We start from the raw sequence: 20,681 nt of genomic DNA, 5'->3' as shown, positions 1-20,681 counted from the left end.
TGGCTGGTTACCTCCTCATTGTGACTCACCATGTAGTCGGTTTGACAGGCTATTTCTCTCATACTGGGAGCACATGCTCCTGCCTCAAGATTGTTCTCCACTCGCACTGCCAAGGTCTTTGAAGTTCAGAGGCAGATGTGTTGCAGGCCCCGGATAAAACCTTTAAGGGCCAGTTCTTCCTGCATTGCAGTGCTGAAGGTGGGGTGCATGGACCTGGAGATCTGCACCATAGGCAGAATCAGTACTGTGGCTATAGGTCTTTGATGATACTACCCTCAAGGCAAGGGCAAAATGGGTTGCTGTTTCCTCCAGGGACCAGTTATAGAGCTGTACTTCTAGTTTCACTTGAAGGTGTTTTTCCGTCATACTGGGGAAGCTTCATCATCTTCTGCTGGTCCTCTGATGATGTCTGTGGCAGAAATACCGCATGGTGATTTTGCAAGGATTTCCCCAATTTCTCCATGCATTCTTGCCATGTGCTTCCCAATTTCAGCCAATATGACGTACACTTTGAGGTAAGCTGGAGCTGCAGCATTAAATTGACATTAAAGATTCACTTCTTTGTGTGTAACGATTATTACTGATATTGCGTGCAACAATCATACATCAAATACAAAAAACCTGAGGCCTAATTCACACAAAAAATCAGTCAAATTCATGGTACCTTCATTCTGTCCTCCCTGTCATGCAAAATCACAGTATCACCTGTGCACCTGTAAGGACACCCAAATAAACACCTGAGCTTTCAGGTGTTATAATACAGGAGACCAGCAAATTTCAGTGTCAAAGCTAAGAATGCTGGGAAGACTCCCGTGCAGTCTTCCCACAACACATCACTACATATTTGTTTTGGTGAGTTAGCATCTCATTGACCCATGAAGATGTCAGAGGAGAGCAATGATAACCTGAGCCCCTCTTCATTAATCTTTTCATTAAATTTTCAAATGTTTTGTCACTTTTAACCCCCAGCTAAAATGTGCAATCTAAGAGATAATATTAAAATCAGCAATATTCAACATCCTGTCTTGTTCATGGACAGCTTTGCTTTGGCCAAGTCAGTAGGCGATAAGAGAGTGCCCAAGGAAACAAAATAACTGATGGCATTGTCATGAACTTGCAAATGTAAATTATGTTTTATATGAATGCAGCTTGAATGGAAGTGTGTATTAGAAATGGCATGAATATAAGTCTAATTGTTCGGGCGTTCTGTTGACACTTCATTTCTGAAAGTCTCTTTAGTCACAGTTGATGGATTGTTCAAAGTGCCTAGAGCATGCCTGAATACTTGCTATTTATGTGGTTCTTTCCTATTCAGTCTCAGGTAGATATTCTCATTGCCCATGTAGACCTATTTACAGGTCAGACGACTCAAGAGACATGCTTGACAATTGCTTATTGCTGTACACCAGTGCTTCTTAATTATCTTCTGTTATGCCCCCCCCACCCCCGGGATGAAGAAAACATTTTGCGCTCCCTCTCTCCGCCGCAACAAGTAGTATAATTTGTCTCTAAGATTGTTATATGTACGCCTCTGCATAAACATTGTATCCTTATTAACATTAAAGAAAAGAAAAAAGAACGAAATATAGATCAACTTGCATAAACTTTATCGCACTATGCCACACCTTCCCCCTTTTCAACCAGAGCCACTTTGAAGCCTTCTCAGCTGCTTCCAAGATGTTCTTGGTGGCTCTTCACCTCTGCAGTCCGCAAATTCCCAGGAGTACAAGGGCATGATGTAGGGATCTGCCTGTGAAGCCCCTGCAGCCCACCTCAATGGGTCGGCAATCGTACTTGTCAGAGTTGAGCAGCCAGGCCAAAAGTGCAACAAAATGATAATGGTCAAGGAAATTAAGGCTTACAAGGTACATTCTTCAGATCTAAATTTCATTACTAACTGAAATAAGGCCAAAGAAGCCATTGAAACAGTTCACAAGGGAGGAAACTGACTCGGAATCTATAGCTGAAGTAAAAAAACAGTTTAGCCTTTGAGCCCATTATCCCCCTGAGAAAAACACAGCCCCCAAAGGAACATAGAACATGACCCATTGTCACTTCCTTAAACATACTACACGGATTGTTTTACTAATTTAACATGTCCACTTTTAGCAGAAACCAGCGTATTTCTGTTAAAAAAATTCCAACAGATGAAATCCCCTTTGAATTTATATAATTATCTCAGAAATTGGTTGTGGTTTGTAACTTGGTAGTTTAAACAAAACATTTTCATTTAATATTCAGAGTTGTCCTCTTTTGGCTTTTCGCTTCAGGGGTCACCACAGCGAATCAACCACCTTATCAAACTCTATCCTCTGTGTCCTCTCCTCTCACACCAACTAACTCACTCTTTGCTCTTCCTCTAGACCTCCTGCCTGGAAGCTCCAACCCGAGAATCCTTCTACCAATATATATGCAATATCATTCCTCTGTACGTGACTGGATCCATCTGAGTCTGGCTTCTTCAACCTCATCTCCAAAACATCTAACATGTGCTGTCTATCTGATACTTCCGATCCTATGCATCCACATAATTTCCAACGAGAGCCTCATCTTCTCCGCTGCTACATGCAGGTCTGTCTTCAATCTTTTCTTCAATGCCACTGCCTCCAAACCCTACAGCATCACTGGTCTCAACTGTTTTGCACGTCTCCCCTTTCATTCTGGCTGATATTCTTCTATTGCATAGTAACCTAGCTGTTCCAAATTGCTCTAATCAATTTTCATCATCTCTTTTGAAACACTCAATTGTTCTGGAGCTCACCTCCACCTCGAAATTCTCTGTCACACCTAGAGCACACCTCATCACTCTCTCACATCTCGCATACATGTCCTGCACCAGACAAATTGTCACGAGGCGCTGGGGGGTGGACTCGGGCAGGGAACCACACCTTCAAGGCCGAAGTCAGGGTTGAAGCGCTTTCTTTAGGTAGACAGGCAGGTAGGGTGTCGCTGGCAATTCCCTGGCCCCGAGACAGAGTCGCACAAGGCTGGGTCTCACCAGGACGGGCCCCCGGGCAGGGTGGTGGCAGGGCTGGGTCAAGGCTGGATCTCAGACAGGGTCAGGGCAGGGCAGGGCAGGGCAGGGCAGGGCAGGGCAGGGCAGGGCAGGGCAGGGCAGGGCAGGGCAGGGCAGGGCAGGGCAGGGCAGGGCAGGGCTCCGGTCGTGACAGGGCTCCGCAGTGGTCAGGGTTGTTGGACAACCACAATCCCCCGGCACCAGGCAGAGCGTGCTGCTGCCCTTTATAGGGATCTTGATTAACGGCCACTGCTGCAGCTGGCGACGATTACGAATTGAACCCAGGCATGTCTCCTCTCGGCTGCCGAGAGGAGATCCTGACACTAACACAGCTTCTTTGCCACTCCAGACTTTCTCATACAATACCATAGTACATACAGTACCATATCTCAGCACTCTGTCATATGCTTTTCTAGGTCTACAAAGGCACAATGCAGCTGCAACTGGCCTTCTCTGTGCTTTTCTACAAGCATCCTTAAAGCAAATACTCCATCTGTGGAACTCTTTCTGGGCATGAAATACTACTGCTCACAAATGCTGACTTCTGCTCTCATTCTTGTTTCCACTTCTCTTTCCCATAACTTCATTGTAGGGCACATTAGACCTAAAATACACCTAGTGGTACAACCTGGACACATCTTCAGTGACATTCCCATTTTAAGACTAATGTCTTAAAATGGGCACCCTTAAACTTCTCCATTCCTCAGGCATCTTTTCACTCTCTAAAATCTTGATAAACAAACCAGAAACTCACTGCCTCTCCTCGGCACTTCCATACCTCCACAGGTATATGATCAGAACCAAATGCCTTTTCACTCTTCATCCTCATCAGTGCCCTCATCACTTCACCTTTACAAATTCTGCTCTTTTGTGGTCTACAATAGTAACCTCTTCTACCCTTCACTCTTTCATGTTCCTCATTCATCAGCTCTTCAAGCGCTCTTTCCCAAAAATACTCTTTAAAAAATGTTCTGGTTCCTGGAACTTTGGTTTCTGGAACTTCCCTGGTTCGATTCCCAGTTCCTCCTAGCCTGTCAAAGTGCTGTTGAGTAAGACACTGAACCCATAACTGCTCCCCTGGCACTGTTCTTTAGCTACCGTCTGTTCATGGTGCATCCATGATGGGTTGAAATCCAGTGGTCAAATTTTACTGATGTTGTGTTGTATGTGACTATAAAGGCATTTCTTCATCTTCCCATCACTCTTCTAGCATCTTTCAATACATTTCCCTCTCTATCCTTAACCACCCGAACCTGCAGTACATTTCTTTCTCTCTGTTGACACCTGTAAAAATCATTCTCTCCTCCCTACTGTCCAACCTAGCATACAAGTCATCATATGCCCTTTGTTTGGCCTTTACTCCCTCTACTTTAGCTTGCATTGCATATCCCTATACTCCTGTCTGTTCTCTTCAGTCCCCTCAGTGTCCCCCTTCCTTTTTGCTTCCACTAATGTCTTTGCATATGTTCCTGCACTTCCTCATTACATCACCAAGTCTCCTTATCTACTGTCACTTCCATACAACATACCAAGCACTCTTCTACCTCTCTCCCTGATCACAATGGCTGTATATGTCCAACCATCTGTAAGCAATCCCTGACCACCCAGAGCTTTTCTCAAGTCCTCCTTGAAAACCACACAACTCTCCATTTTCAGCTTCCACCACTTTGTCCTGTGCTCTGTCTTTTTCCTCTGTATCTCTCTGGTCACCAGATTGATCCTACAAACCACCATACTAAGCTGTCTGGCTCCACTCTCACCTGCCACTACTTTGCAGTCACTGATCTTTTTAAAATTATATTGTCTATACCAGATGTAGTCTGGTATAGACAATATAATGCTCATACCCCAGCTCCCCTCAGTTACCCTATGTTCCTGCCTTTTCTGGAAAAAAAATATTCACCTCAGCCATTTCCATCCTTTTTGCAGACAACCACCATCTGTCTCTCAGTGTTCCTATCCCAGATATCAAACCTGCCAATCACTTCTTCATCACCTTTATTGCCTGCACCAACATGTCCATTGAAGTCTGCACCAATTACCACTCACTCAACTCTGCAGATATTCTGCATCACTTCATCTAATGTGCTCCAGAAACTCTCCTTATCCTCTAACTCACAACCCAATAGTGGGGCATAGCCACAAACAACATTGTACATCACACCTTAATTTTCCATCTTCAGATTCATAATTCTAACTGGCGCTCTTTTCACCACCATAACATTCCTAACAAACTCCTCCTTCATAAGTCCTACTCAATTTCTCTTCCTGTCAATGCCATGATACTACAACTTCATACCTGCTCCAAAACTTCTTGCCTCACTACTTTTCTACCTGGTCTCCTGGACACACAGTATAGCCACTTTCCTTCTTTGCCTAATGTCAACCAACTCTCTAGCTTTTTCTGTCACCATCCCAATATTCAAAGTCCCTCCTCTCCTCTCTCTTTTCCTCTCTTCTCTCCGCTTCTGACATGCCTTCCTCCTCTCCTTCTTCAACCCACAGTTGTCACCTCTTTTAAAGGCACTGCTGGCAAAGATAGAGGCTTAGCCTCCAAATAACAGGTATTATCTCTGTAAATCACTGGGTTATGTGTTTTCCTGCCATCACTGTCTGCTTTGGATACTTAATTCAAACAATGACAAAGTCAAAAGGAATTTCATACAATTTCAGGGTGGCAATGTTGAAGCAGAGGCTCTGATGTTATAAGATCACGTACAAGGTTAACCGTATCAACAATCCCTTGTCATTTACTTCAAGTACTGCTGCTCCTATGAAGGTTAGAAAGAGGTAAACTGAAGACACCATAGCCTCCCAAACAAAGCAACATCCTGATTGTCAAATAAGTATTTTCACCAGACTAGCCCTGACATAGAATGAACAGGCCCTCAAACTTGAAGGGACATTGGGATACGGTGCACAGGCCTTGTCATCTGTCACGTGTCGCTGGGGCGGACTTGTCCCGTTTGCAACCCGTCCTGCCTGCAACCCGTCCTGGTGAGACCCAGCCCTGTGCAACTCTGTCTCGGGGCCAGGGGCTTACCAGCGACACCCTACCTGCCGTTTCAACGCAATAAAGCACTTTTGATCCAGATCCCTGCTCTGAAGTGTGGTTCCCTGCTCGAGTCCGCCTCAGCGACACGTGACATCATCACAGCATTGCAAGGGTGTGTTCAAACTGCATACTAATGTAATTACATAATGGATGTTTCTCATATGAGACTGTTTATAAGGAAGTTAGGTGGTATATTTTAAGCCGAATGAAAACCTGACTCTGAAGGCATCCTCAGACCAAGAATTAAATGAATCATGATGACTGGTTAGGACAATGTTGAATATCATGGTAGAGCTATGCTGCTGCAACCACATAATTGATTCGGATCCTATCTACATCAATGAGTAAAACACAAAGCTGACGTTCAGTGTGATGACATGAATTGACAATTATGGGTCCAATGTTTGGGCCTGATTTGCAGAAGAAAAAAAATATGATCATTTACTGTAGCAGGCAGTTGGCAATGAAGATACCAATGTGGAATAAAATAGATGAGACCCATAAAACACTTAAATTTCTCCACAGGTCTCTGGATCATAGGAGAAACTGTATTTCACTGCAAAATATCAGAGACAGACATCTATTTATCGCCTATATCGAAAACTCATATTCCTTAATGCAAGAGTCGGAATTTGCCTGAACCGTTCCGGACAAAACAGAAGAAGAGGGTCGATCAGAAGCTGACAGAGGCAGTATATCACAAACTGTATTAAGTAATTTCAACCAGCCAGCAGGTGGTGCTATGACCAAATGCAAATAAAAAGATGTTGACGTCCCAAGGTCTACACCGGAATGCAGGTGAAATGTAACATGTAATGTAAGACATCTGACTGAGAGCATGGTTAGTATGGAGAGTATTGTTACAGATGTTTGATTTCTCACAGATTTTTGCTAGAGCCTGTCTGATGGTAGGTTGTAAAAATTCATCCTGTAAATACATAGAGGTGAGAATGAAATGTGAATATTGTGTCAGATCTGACACGGAGGAGTCATGTTTAAATGTCAAAAATCAAAGTTTCCAACGTTCGCCTCCCCCACACTAGATAACAAAAAGTAACCATTTTCATAATGGCGACCAAATGAGGGGGATCAAATAAAGGGCAAAGGCCTTTTTGACCAAATGAGATGGATCAAACAAACCGGTAAGCAGTGGCATGTTAAAAATAAAAAATCATTCTCTTTGGCCTGTAATGAAACTTTGTGCATAAAGGTGACATGGAGAGAATATCTAATTCAACAATCTTCCTTGGAGAACTTAAGAAGCACTTTTGTACATCCATGATAAATGAAGATTATCATTTAATCGGAGGGAAATTTGTTGTGTTGATCATTTAAGTTTTTTTGGGGGGGGGGGTTATAAACATGTACATTTCACCACATATAACTGAAAGGGAAGAAACAACAAAATAACATACTAAATCGCTCATATAAATATTACTTTGGGACCTCAATAAAAAGAAGAAATTGGTTTCTAGACTGCAATAAATCTCCTCTTTATATCTTATTTATTTGAACCAGTAAAAGAAGGCCATTCCAAGCATAATTAATGAAGTTTTGGGTGGATTTGTCTTTTTCCACATTCTTCAAGCAGGTCTTGCTGTTTCACAGTGTCATCTAGAGGCAAAATGACTTAACATCTCAGGGGACCTAAGGGAGGGGATTTTGAAGTGGGCTGTCTTTTTCCCTGTACATTTTTGTAAGGATGTTTTTCCCGACAAGTAGAGCCATGGAACATTCTTACATGGACAGTATAATTGTGCAGGGAGAGCCAAGACACTGTGCAGGGGAAACTCATTTTGACTGCCACATATTCGTGGTCTTGTTTTTTCAGTCACATGACTATAGGTGGGGTTGGGAATGTAGATGGACTGGAAATGGAATACTTTACCTTTTGGGTCAGCTCCTTCTTTACCAAGACAGAGCCATAAAGAGTCTGAATTCCTGCTAACAAGATTCAAAATGTGTATTGTCTCTTTGAATCTTGTTAGCGAGAATGCTGGAACACTACATCATTATTCCTGTCAATCTTCTGCTCTCCCTCACACATGAACAAGACCCTCAGCCAGCAGACATTGTGATGACATGTATTCACATTAACCTGTGTCTGGGCCTGATTTTGAGATGACAAAAAAAAAGTTACTTTGGCAGACAATTGACAGTGTACATATCAATCTGGAACAAGGGTGGAGATTTTTCTGTTTTTGTGGATAGTAAGAGAACTGTTGTACTTTACTACCATGTGATACAGAGCGTTCAGTCACTCTGCTTCCGGGCTCTGGAATTCACCTCCCCCTGATATGAGAAATGCTGCTCTCTCCCTCTGCTTAGGTCAAAACTCAGAAACCATCTGTTCAAAATTGCCTAAAAGGTGTTGATTCCAACAGTTGTTAATCTTTTTCACCTTTTTTCTTTCATTTACCTTACTTGATGTTTTGTGATTTGACCTTGGGTTTAAAAAGGCACCCAAAAATAAATTGTGTTGTTATGATAATGATTACTGAATCTACATTTCAGTGGCAATAAAGAACAGCCTCCACCATGTTACCCACTTCAAGGGCAGGGAGGTCACAACAATTAATCTGAATACAATTTATTCACACTATAAATACTTAACATAAATGTTACTTCTACTCTGTTATTTTTAACTATATTGTTTACCAAGGATAGTAAATTAGAACTGTGGAAACACCGTAATGAAAGTTTCAAGTCACATTTTTTTATTAACTTTTAATTCTCTTGAATATCTTGACAGGAATCAAAGAATCACATATTCAGCTGTTGTTATAGGCAATTTAGTTATCATCACCTATCTCAGATTTTAGATTTCATAAAATAATACAAACTAATAACCTTCAAACACCAGCAGGAAGATAATAAAAATATGAAAAAAGAAAAAAAATTCATGATGGCAACAATTATACTTGGATTCAGATGTAGTTTGTCTCCTCTGCTTCATCCCTACAGGATTGTAATCTGCTCGTACTCTTCGTCATCCTTTTCAGGTTTCTGCAGGTGATCAGTCAACATATTAATAACTGTGTATGCGTGTGTATGTGTATGTGTATGTGTATGTGTATGTGTATGTGTATGTGTATGTGTATGTGTATGTGTATGTGTATGTGTATGTGTATGTGTATGTGTATGTCTTACCAAGAAGAGCAGTGAGTGGTGGATTATGAATTCCCAAGTGAGTCTCAGTAGGTCTGGACTGTGAATCTGGAAAAGAGACGGAACCAGAACCACAGCCAGATTGTGAGCTGACATCTTATTCACCTGCGAGAACAGCTGGACCCTGAGGGGAAAGAAAAGGGTTTGCCATTGATATTCTGTGTGTGTGTGTGTGTGTGTGTGTCTGTGTGTGTGTGTGTGTGTGTGTGTGTGTGTGTGTTTCTACATGTAAAAGTGTCCAAAAAAGGCGCTGAGCGTTGCTTGCTTATTGACAGACTGTTGTTGTATCAGCTCACGGTACGATGAAAATCTGCTGCGCTCGTCTGAAATGACTGAAAGAAAAAATTTAAAAAATAACAGTATTTCAGTCCTGCTACTGGTTTCGCATCTCATTTTGTCAGTGGTACATATTCTACAGCTTCTTATGTACTGGTGGATCTAATCAAATGTAGTCACAAGTGCTAAAGTACCAGATGAAAAGCTTTCAACTACTTCCTCACCGGCAGCCTGCAGCCAATCGTGTCTGTCTTTCTCTGGGAACAGCATTTCTTGTTGCCGAATATATTGTTTGAGAGCAGCAGCTACATCCAACACGCCTTGCTCATCACATTCCAGAGGGGCAGTGCTGGGTGATATAATCAGGGCCTCTACTAATCGAGCCACTTTAGTAGCAAGACCACAGCGACGGTAAATTCCCTCTACCTTCAGACCTTTGGAGATGGATAACAACATGAAGATAAGGGGAAGACACATGAGGATGGGACAACCAACGGAAAAGAAAATGAAGAACTCAGTAATGTTATGTAAAATAGAAGAAGTCCAGTAAAGACCATGACATTGCCAAGGGAGAGGAATCTTTCTAACCATGAGTCTTGATATGATTGATACAGCGTTCAACTGCAGGTGACACTGAACCTGTCATGCCTGCTCTAACCTCTGGGTATAAATGCGACATTTTATGACCGATGGTGGGAGCTGGAGCCATTGTTTGATTGGCTCCTTGCAGACAGCTGAACCAGGCATGGCAACTGTACTCCTCCTCAAAACGAAGTAACACACACCTGTGAGAGACAAAAATGTGAGCTCATTTAATTTCAGGACATGTTCTCTGGTGAAGAAATGTGGACACACCTGTCTGCAGTTGTCAGGGTGATGACATTCTCAGACAGATCAAGGCCTAAAAGAAAAGCAGAACATATCTATTTACATTTACATTTTGAGATAATAATGGCATGAAAGGTTGCATAAAGAGGAGAAGGGGAATTACTATGGTGACAGAGCATTCCGGGTTCTATCCTTAGAGGTTGTTGTATGCATCGCTGGACTGGGTAAATGCTCACTCCACCTTCCCACAGCAATAGCCAGGCATCAGACTGGTGTGGGGCTCTGGCTGCCTCAGCGACACACACCTTACTGACAGCTGAAGCCCCACCAACCTCTGCATAGGACACACCCGCTGGCAAGATCACCTGGACATAAAGTACCAGATAAGTCTGACTACAAAAACTGGAGGACCAATTATATTGTGATCAGACTTGAGTTGATGTCATCAGTCTGACCTTCATGATGTGCAGCAGGTGGGTCAGAAGTTCATCTTCATTGTCAGCAGCACAGATCAGCTGACTGTCTAATGTCACCATCTCAAACTGATGAACTGCCCTGAAGACAGCAAAATGCAATTTAATTTTGATGGAGTTTTGAAACACATTTGTATGGATGTCTTATTGGCATTCATATTGACAGTATACCCATATTAGTACTGACACAATTTTGAAATGATGACTAATGCAGTATTGGTGTTACATTTCTGCTTAAATCAGTTCTCCTGCTAGTTCTAAAATTATTACTGATATTATTACTTATCATGAAACTGATCTGATTACTGATATTGTGAGTGCTTAGATGAGTGCAAACACAGTACTGATGCAGAACTGACTTTGGTACTAATATTATGACAGTTTCAATACTGATACACCTTCCCTTATTCGTGTTGGAGCAGTTCTGACATTACTAGATATGTGTAAGTCATTTCATAAGTAGTAGTTTCTGCACCTGTATTAGTCTTAGTATCATTATTAGTATTATGAACGCCAGTAGAGATGGTAATGTCACAAGTATTAGTTGTATCAGAAGGGTCAGTAGTACTTACGCATCTTTGCGGAAGATGGAGAGAACCTCACGCAGATCAAGGACGTCGCATGCGGCTGAGTCATTCTCCAATGAAAACAGGAAACGATCATCCTCGAGCTTCCCATGAAGTTCCTCCTCCTGCTTACCTATATAAATATGCAATTGTTTGGAATAGTTAAATGACTTCCACATATTGTTGGCACATGTTTTCAAATTAGATTCAAATATCCAGATTTTCATACCTGAGAGGTTATAGTCAACTCTCCTATTGGTTAACTGGGGTTGATAGGGTGGGATCTCTGATGAATGAATCACAACAGGCGTTGTGACTGCCAATCAGTTTTATAGCAAAAGTGACATCAGTGCTGAAAGAGAGACATTACCTGTGTACTCATTGAGTCGGAGCAGCTCTATCTGCAGAGCCTTTCCAGCCCTCTCTGCCATCTGGATAGGGTTTGGGCTCCCATCCAGTGCTATTCGGCACACCTGGAGGCAGGTAATGAACCTCAGATCTCATTTAATCTCTTCCATTGATGGGCCTTTCAAATATCAGATCAAGTGCTCCTGTGCACCAAGTTACCAATAAAATGTCCAATCATCCAGGACATGTGTTAGTCATATTAATGATGCTCTGTCACACTGATTCAGTTCACAACTAAAATATGAAGTAAAACTATTCCAAACTTATCTGTGGATTCCTGGAAGCCCCCCTGGAGAGGCATCACTGGTTCCTGCCATACTTTAACATTTATGGTTTCAGTGATTTTATACAAAAGTACTAACCTTTGCCCCTGAACAGATGAGATACATTGTCTCCTCAATGTCATTGGTGCAGATTACCTCACGCAGCCTCTGAAACATATATACATGCAAAAAAATATTACACATACCTGTATTGATAATTCTATCAGGCTAGTCAGTGACTGACTCACCTGGTCCATTAGTTTCTGAGATGAAGCCAGTGCATGAACACGCCTGTAACGCCCCCTGCTATATTTATCTTGGATAAACTTTGACTTCTCCTTGTCAGCCCAATCTGGTTGCAGCTGCTCTGATGCTGGCACAACTGGAGCCCATATTTGATTGGCCAACCAGTTACCATAAGCAACAAATAGCTGAGAAGGGGGTGGGGTAGAGATCAGTGACAAAATAGCGATTCCTTCACTTTTATACCACCTGCAGATACACAAACAAACACCACATGTTGTGACTCAGTATGCTCTTCCTCACCTGTATTAGCGGTTCAGTCCAGACCTTGCTGTCCATCTTCAGACTTCGAACTTTTGACAGGTTGCTGCCCAGAGCACGATGCTGACCTAAGATTAATTACTGTCTTCAGCATTATGCATTACAATCCATTCTTCCTTAGCTATGTTAGTTTTCTGTATTAAACTCAACAGATCACTTAGTGATGTATTATATTTTAGGTATGGTTAGCTATGGTAGCTATGGTTAGCTATGGTAGACTCTGACCTGCACAGGACTGACAGATGACCAACAGCAGGTTGACTGATGCCCATTCAGGGCTGGCAGCACCGCAGTCCCCACAGACTGTGTTGCAGGGGTTTTCCCACAGACGCATAGCCACCTGGCTGTTTGACAGAGCACTGCAGATGGATGAGGACAGACAGTCCAGCCACGTAGGCAGATCCTTGACGGAATCAACAGACAGACTACAGCAAAAGAGGGATGGGGGCCATACAGAGACAAATCAGAGACAGAGGAAATCAACAGAGGAAGTAGAAAGAGGGGTATGCTTAAGCCAAGGGTCTCAAAGCTTGGCTTATGGATCCGCTGATGTTACTGGGGTCTCCTCGTTGAATTTTTGTTATAATTGACATACATTTTAAAAATACCTTCAATTGACAACTGAAATAAGTTACTGAACTACAGCACATTGCATGTCACATACAGGCAGCAAATTAGCTTTGATTCAGACCTGAAGCTCCTGTATGGTGTAATCAGTTGAAACGAGTGCCGTCCTGTAGATTTGACTGATGCAGTGTTCAGGGGGATGCAGTAAGAGGCCACACCCAGCTGGAAACCCTCTTTATTGGGATATATCCAGAGGTCGTGTCCCAAGACAGCACCATACACTTTGGTGCGAGGGTCTTTGATAGTGATTGGTCCATGGATTTTTGGGGAAGCAGGGCTTGGTTGACCTCGAGATGCGAGCAGAGATGTGACCCAAGTGTTCTGAACCTCTGGGAGACCAAAACAATAAGGTAGAAACATCAGGCACCAGAAAGTCCAGTGCACACTATTACAATCTGAAAGGTCCTTTACAGTGCATCATAGCCTGTTAGACTCTAGTGTAGCTTATCTTAGAAAAGGCATAATCACTTCAGTTGCTGGTCTTGAGTGATTGCTTTCCACTTGATGGGAGTTTTTAATCAAATTAAAAAGAAAAAGTTATCATATACATCCCAACCATCTATGCACTGAGCAAACCATCTCTCAAATGAAACTCTGTCTAGACCAGGGGTCGGCAACCCGCGGCTCCAGAGCCGCATGCGGCTCTTTGATCTTTACACTGCAGCTTGGGAAAATAAATTATAAATATTTAATTGAAGTGTATTTCACTTGTGTTAATTCCTTTTTTTTACTTTTAGTTCTGAGTTGGAAGATTATTGTGATCTTGAATTATTAAATGAAATTATGTTTATTATTTTTCACCGCTCAAAATAACGTCACACTCGCGGAAGCCGGTATACCCGCCAGCCGGTAAAGTCACGATTTGGAGATGCTGTGCGCAGAAGTTAAGGAGCAGAAGTCCCATAAACCAGGTAAAATAAATATTATATTTTGCAAATATTTATTTTTTATTGTTTACTGACACAGTGATTTTTTTCCCAATTTATTTTTAAAATTCAGGTCAAGGCTTCGCTACACGCTCTGAAAGCCCAAAGCTCAAAATGAGTTAATTACATAAATAGAATTTAATTTTCTCTGTAATACTTTGTACAAACAAGTGTGGAATGTGTTGCTTCTGAAATTCACAAAGTGTAAAGGTAATAAAAAGCAATATATACAGTGGTACCTTTATTTTAGACATCAAAAAGTAATTTCACCTCCCCGTGTTTTCTTTTCCGAGGAAACCGGGTCCAAATGGCTCTTTGGGTGTTAAGGGTTGCCAAGCCCTGGTCTAGACTATTATGGTCAAGCTGAATCGAGTACAGTCAAACAAGATGTAGAACTGTCTTTGACAGTCCATAAGAGTCCAGCAGAGTGAGTTTGTCTTACCATCATTATGAGCCATGAAGTCATAATGTTTCTTCCTGAAATAAATTGAAAATCTACACTTGTCTTGTTTTTTCACATTGGTTATGCTTGAGACGTGAAACAGGACCTCACTGAAGTGATCCTGTTGGAGAAAACAAATATGACCATCATTCATACGGAACAATGGATTGAGATAGAAGTTACAACATGACTTACTGTGCGCTTCTTCCACAGAGACATTAGCTGTCCATCCAATGTTGCCCATATGACGTTGTGTCTGTTAGAAATAAAGAGAATGGGTTTCTTATTGTTCTATTAATCTCTCTATCAATCCGCCAGTCCATCTGTCAATATAGTTATCAATCTAGTGATAACATTTAGCTTGTGAATTGCAATTAGACCCAATGTTCTCCAGGGATCCATCATATTACTATAATCTCTAATTAAACATCCAGGTTTTTAAAAAGTATCAAATATTTTAGAAAACAAGAAGAGGAAATCAGTGTTGTTCCTTCCATCTAACAGTTACTGATTTAAGTCCTGCAAAACAAAAATTATCATTACTTGAAGCCCTTCCAGACATCCAGCCAGCTGGATTGGATGACAGTGCCCTGTGGAACAGTAGTGCCAGCTTCCTTTTTCCGAGACACACGAATGGTTGCAGCTCTGCAATAAAAAATAAAGTAAAATAAGAAAATAATGCTTACTTCTGTGATTTAGTCTAACTGGCTACGTTCATTCTACATAAAACTAGGTCTAAATCAGGTTGGAAGTGGTTTAAATGAAGACAGACTTGCTTAGATTAAGGTTTAGGACTATTTGTAAGTTCAGATAGTAGTGGGTCAGGTACAGGCAGAACAGGATTTAGATCAAGAAATTAGTTTGTTCAGGTCTAATTAGAATAACCATATGTTCCTTAATAACAGAATTTGGTCCCAGGAGGACTAAGGTTCAGGTTAGCAGCAACTGTTGAGTAAATGTACCTTGGGGTCTTGTGTTTTCCTATCCTTCCTGGTAGACTGGAAGCACAAGGAGGAGGTGGGGCTGGCCGGGTTGGGATAGTACGACCTAAATTACTGAAGCGAAATGAACAGCTCCTCAATAGTAACATTGGTAGTCAATACAGTATTGACAGTATTGAGCAACTATTGTACTACTTGCATACTTGCTAGTATTGGAATGCTCAGACACAGGATCGTTCTTCATTGGTCCTTCAGATCCAGAGGTGGTAGAGTTTAATCCTGTATCTTCTTCTTCACTTGATAGCTCTGTATCTGCTTCCTCTTGACCCACCCAACAGGATAATACAGTTATATAAGGATTATATTCTTTAGGGATCATGGGTGGAGCTGCTGAACCTGGAAACAGGACAGAAAATTGAAATCAAAGTGGCAGGAAAGAACGTCCAAGAAGGGATGGAATGTGATCACGCTATACCTTCTTCTGCTGGCTTAGCAGTGCCCTCCACTGGAGGAAAATTGACATCAGTCACAAACTGTGACAACGCCCCCACATCTGGAAACACAAGAGCAGAAGATGGGGACTATGATACACATCTGTTGAGTGGTTCGGTAAGATCCGGCTCTAAACCTGGTCCCTGTGGAGTAAGCTTGTCTTAAAGGACCAGGATGTCTATTTATAGGACTTGAAAGTTGAAAGTAATGGATGCCAACCAGCACAAAACATGGCAGAGGAAGGATCTATATTGTAACCGTTGACTGACAGAATGGTCATATTGGGCTTGTCCTATTTGGGAGGTTTGTTTCGGTGGGTTGTTTTTTCTTCTCTTTCCAGGATCTTTACTTGCATGTAGTTTTTTTTCTATGTACTACACTAAAAATACAACGTTCTATTAGTTTGTACTGTGGTCCTTAAAGTTCCCACTACAAAAGGTTTCCATTCACAAGTAAAAGCCTTTCCAGCTGGTTAACTGCAGGAATTCCTGCAAGGAATGTAAGACTGTTTTTTTTCTTCCAAATTCTCCGTGGATCCCAATGTGTGTGTGTGTGTGTGTGTGTGTGTGTGTGTGTGTGTGTGTGTGTGTGTGTGTGTGTGTGTGTGTGTGTGTGTGTGTGTGTATGTGTGTGTGTGTGTGTGTGTGTGTGTGTGTGTGTGTGAAAAACAGGAGTCTGAGGTTTGTTTGAGGAAAATTGAATTCTCATTCAGCCATCAATTTTATTGCAGACTGTGAAAGAATTTAGCTAATTCAGGTTATGTTTTTTTTCCTCACTGCTTCTTGTTTAACTTAGAGGTGCTTTTTGTTCTGCTACTAATAACGGTGAGTTGATGTTTTTCATTTTGAGTTGATATGGCCTTGTTTCTCTTTGCCTGTAACTGTAATTAAATTAGACTGTGTAATTTCAATTCTTTTCGTGCTTAATTTCTTGCCTAGTGTTTGAATCAAAGGACTTTTAAAACTCAGACTGTTTTCATTTTAAACCTGTCAAGCATTCTTCCTGTATGATCATTTGTGTGTTAACTTTCTTCTGGTGTATTAAACCTTTGAGTTCCACTGTCTTTCTTGCAAGATTCTTGTGCTAAAGTGTTTGACCCTACTTTTGGAAGCTTTTAGATCTTCTTTGGGGGTACTTGATCCAGATTAAAAGTTCCTAAACTTTTGTTAGTGTCTCACTTTGTTTCCTTAAAAGCATGGAAAAATTACACAACATCTGATCTACATAGGTCTAGCTAAAACTAATTATATTTCAAGTACTACTATGGAAATGTCATTTTTGGTTTAGTTCAATGTTGAATGACAGAAGAAATGTATTATAACCAGTTTGCTGATCTAAATGGCAGGCTGATTATTGATCAGTTGTTTGATCAATGAACCTGTGGTAAAATTGGTTCTGGTGACTTTAAACGGATTTCTTGTTGTATAAGGCAGACCTGATGCAGTGGCTGGGGCTGTTCTGGAGCTAAAAGTAGGGTCAGTCATACCTGCCAACTAGATATGGTAGCAAATGAACTAAATCAGATCTAGTTGTCCTGCTTGAAGTGGCCACTGTGGCAGCCAGTTTAGCTACAATGCTAGCAGCACCTTCAAAATTAGGTGTGTGGCTGTAGTTAGTCACACAGTCTGTGGACAAAGGGGCTGTTGGGGAAGGCGGGTCACCGCATCTGATGGAGGTAGCAACACCATTCAAAGAGGGATTTGCAGCAGCACTGATATCAGTGACACCGGCCAGCGTAGGGTAGACCATGCCATGATGTCCCCCACTGGTAAGAGGAGGAGGAGGAGGAGCATCTTCATCTGTAACCATAATGATATCATCAACATCCATCATCAGTATGGGAAAACATCAGGGGTTAACACTCTTGTCTTACAAATTAAATTTAGTAAAACAAAAAAAAATGAAACAAATTTTACAAGACAAATGGTATGAAAAGACTTTTTGTTTTTGCCACAGTAACCAGAACATCCATCATATCTGCACTTAGGGTCAAGGGGATGTTGGAGCCTATCCCAGTTGCTACCGGGTTACACCCTGGATGGGTCGATAGTCGATCGCAGGGGCAAACAACCAGTCAATCTTTCATTCACACATCTAGACAAGTTTTCCAATTAACCTTCTGCATGTTTTGGGACTGTAGGAAACCTATGCAGACACAAGGAGAACATGCAAAATCCGCACAGAGTTGCCTGTTGGAACCAGGGTCCATTGTGCTGTGAGGCAGAAGCACTAACCACTATCCCTCAAGTGACTGGAGAATATGACCTTACTCCTTGCCTTACCTTCAATTTTGCCTGCAAGACACTTTGCAAATTCAGGTAGATGCTGTTCTCTGTCAGATCACCAGACACTAATTGAACATGAGCATGCAGCTTTAACACAAAAATGTGTTGGCATTATTAGCATGGAATCACCTGTTGGAGCTGTTCAACCAGTTTCACCATGAAAACAAAATGTTCAAGTTTCATGACATTGCTTTTTATAGTCAGGTTGGGCTCAGGGCCAGAACTCATTTAGATCAGATCAGAATCAGGACTATGAGCATTCCTAACTCGTTCACAACAGTTTGTTTGTGCATGGACATTTTGTATTTGATTTGGCTGATTTGTAACTGATGGCTAAAATGATAAAATCAGTGAGTTTCAGGACACACTAATGCAGTGGTCCCTAACCCCCGGGGAGAGAGGAGAGAAAAGGAGGAGAGCTTGTGAGTCTTAGCAAGATCACAAACATGCAGAAGCTGAAAGAAAAACAGCTCTACGTGATATGCGATATATTAAAGTTTCTTGACATTGACTCCATATTCTGAAATGTTTGAGATGTTCATGAAAGTATATATTTTTTAACAACTTTATTTTTGGCAGATCTGAATCTTATTTTGTAGGGATATTTAAATGTTACAATAGCAACAGAGGGCTCTGAGGCCAACCCCCTGGGCTGCAGTGACATTGTAGCGTTGAGCGGTCTGCGGTGGTAAATGGGTTTGGGACCACTGCACTAATGACACAACAAATGGTTTATCAACCAAAATGAAGCAAATTATTGGGTTGAGTAAACAACACCATAAAACTAGACTTTTTGATGGTATGTTGTGTGCTTACCTGCAATCAGATGATTTCCACCTGAGGAAGATTCAAATGGGTCAGGGTCAGTAGAGTCTCTGAAACACACACATTATATACATAAGTTTGTGGGTTGTGAGGGTGAATCCCTGTCTTATTGTTTTTGTTAGTGTGTACATGTGTGTTTTTGCAAGTATGTGAACTTGCATCTCAGAGTTTGCGTCTTTGTGTATATGTTCAAGATTTTGTGTCTATTGGTGTGTGTGTCTTTGTGTGTGACTCACTTGTGTGCAGAATGAGCGGGATCTAGGCTGTCCCAGCTGTATCTAGCCCGAGGTTTGGGTACTGGTGGAGGCGGAGCCATTATGAGGAAGTTTACACGTTGACAAGGCTGCTGATCAGAAGGAGAGTTACCTCAACATCAAAATCTTGCCACGGAGAAAATATTTCTTACAAGTTAAAAAGAGGACTGTATATAATTTAAAGTAATGGTCTATAATTCATATTTGGACCCTCAGTGGTCAAAAGACAAAATAAAAGCATTATTACATTTTAATCCTGACAATGCCCTGAAAGCAATCACAGTGTTGCAGCTGGAAAATTTACAGGAGAATTGTTTAAAATGATGAATATCTTTAATTTTTTATTACATGTACTCTGTTAGCTGGCCTATGTAAGAGGAATGATCACAAAATGTTGTATTATTTAATTACAGAAAATTTGGAAAGCTGTAGTTTTTGAGTTTTTCTTGTTTTATTTTGTTAACTCTAATAAATATCAATTGATATTGAGTTAAAATGACATTTAATGGTAAAAGCATATGCTTAAAGGAATACCTATGTTTAACACATGGAAATGACCAAGGTAAATCAAATTTTACAAATGGTCTTGCAAGTGGCCTTGATCATAGTTTTTTTGAACAAACATTCAAGTTTAGACAGCGTGAAACAGCAAAAAAGTAAAAAAGAGCTTTACCTGAGAACTGATTGAATTTCAAGCTGTTGCGTCTCTTTCTGCTTCACATGCTATCCTTCATTCTCATAAACAATATGGCTGATTCAACAACGCTTGCTGAACCTGCTGCAGGAATGTAGGCAGGTCCAAGTGTGTTTCCGTGTGTGTGTGTGTGTGTGTGTGTGTGTGTGTGTGTGTGTGCTTGTTATTGCAGTCAATTCTTATCTGATCAGATAAATAAGAATGGGAAGATAAAGAATGTCTCTTGCTCATCTGAAACTTCCTCATGAAAAATATTGTTCGAGGTAGGGGATTTCATAGAAAATATGTTTTTATGATATATTTTACAAAAAAAATACCTTCTCATCAAAATGGATCAATAAGATAATTTGTAAAGAAGACAAAATAAAGTAAATATAAGTCTCTCTTCCTTTTTCGGAGAACATTAAAAAAAAAAAGTTGTGTCAAAAGCCTTTTCTCAGATTTGAAAATATTTTTTTACAGTAGAATATTTAGATGGTTGTCCATACTGTAAGTAAAAATATTCCACCAGACAATAATTACTTAATCTGTCCCTTTCAGGGACTGACAGTAAAGCATCCAGTATAACCTGCAGAGCC

The 20,681-nt window shown here is 41.1% G+C and overlaps 1 protein-coding gene across 3 annotated transcripts; it reads right to left on the bottom strand.

Annotated features, from left to right (window-relative positions):
* Positions 1-8,771: 8,771 nt before the first annotated feature.
* LOC147226201 (arf-GAP with Rho-GAP domain, ANK repeat and PH domain-containing protein 1) lies at positions 8,772-20,194 on the bottom strand. 3 transcript variants are annotated; one of them, XM_086160225.1, is made up of 26 exons: positions 20,083-20,194; positions 19,392-19,501; positions 19,147-19,205; positions 17,632-17,844; positions 16,029-16,106; positions 15,757-15,949; positions 15,575-15,667; positions 15,156-15,257; positions 14,808-14,868; positions 14,613-14,733; positions 13,309-13,573; positions 12,843-13,042; positions 12,600-12,685; positions 12,302-12,484; positions 12,153-12,221; positions 11,753-11,855; positions 11,612-11,668; positions 11,389-11,515; positions 10,799-10,898; positions 10,507-10,708; positions 10,371-10,416; positions 10,104-10,300; positions 9,740-9,949; positions 9,466-9,571; positions 9,222-9,363; positions 8,772-9,077 (listed from the first exon to the last, which is right to left on the bottom strand). In XM_086160225.1, the coding sequence occupies exons 2-26, from the start codon at positions 19,469-19,471 to the stop codon at positions 9,030-9,032; spliced, it is 3,141 nt and encodes a 1,046-aa protein (XP_086016351.1). In that variant the 5' UTR covers positions 19,472-19,501; positions 20,083-20,194; the 3' UTR covers positions 8,772-9,029. The 3 variants fall into 3 exon arrangements, with proteins under 3 accessions (XP_086016351.1, XP_086016350.1, XP_086016352.1); XM_086160224.1 differs by having other exon boundaries at positions 19,392-19,498; positions 20,083-20,148; XM_086160226.1 differs by lacking the exon at positions 20,083-20,194 and having other exon boundaries at positions 19,147-19,167; positions 19,392-19,487.
* Between the last annotated feature and the right edge of the window lie 487 nt (positions 20,195-20,681).

Source organism: Fistularia commersonii, chromosome 15 (genome assembly GCF_037954325.1).
Source record: "Fistularia commersonii isolate RoL2024-O1a breed Wild chromosome 15, RoL_Fcom_v1.0, whole genome shotgun sequence".
Lineage (NCBI taxonomy): Eukaryota > Metazoa > Chordata > Actinopteri > Syngnathiformes > Fistulariidae > Fistularia > Fistularia commersonii.
This window is presented reverse-complemented; position numbering and strand designations above follow the sequence as displayed.

Coding starts and splice junctions, on each gene's coding strand:
- LOC147226201 (XM_086160225.1), bottom strand. CDS start 19,471: ATGGCTCCGCCTCCACCAGTACCCAAACCTCGGGCTAGATACAGCTGG. Junction 10,709..10,798: donor ACCTGCTGCACATCATGAAG/GTCAGACTGATG, acceptor CTTTATGTCCAG/GTGATCTTGCCAGCGGGTGT. Junction 9,078..9,221: donor ACCACTCACTGCTCTTCTTG/GTAAGACATACA, acceptor GATCACCTGCAG/AAACCTGAAAAGGATGACGA.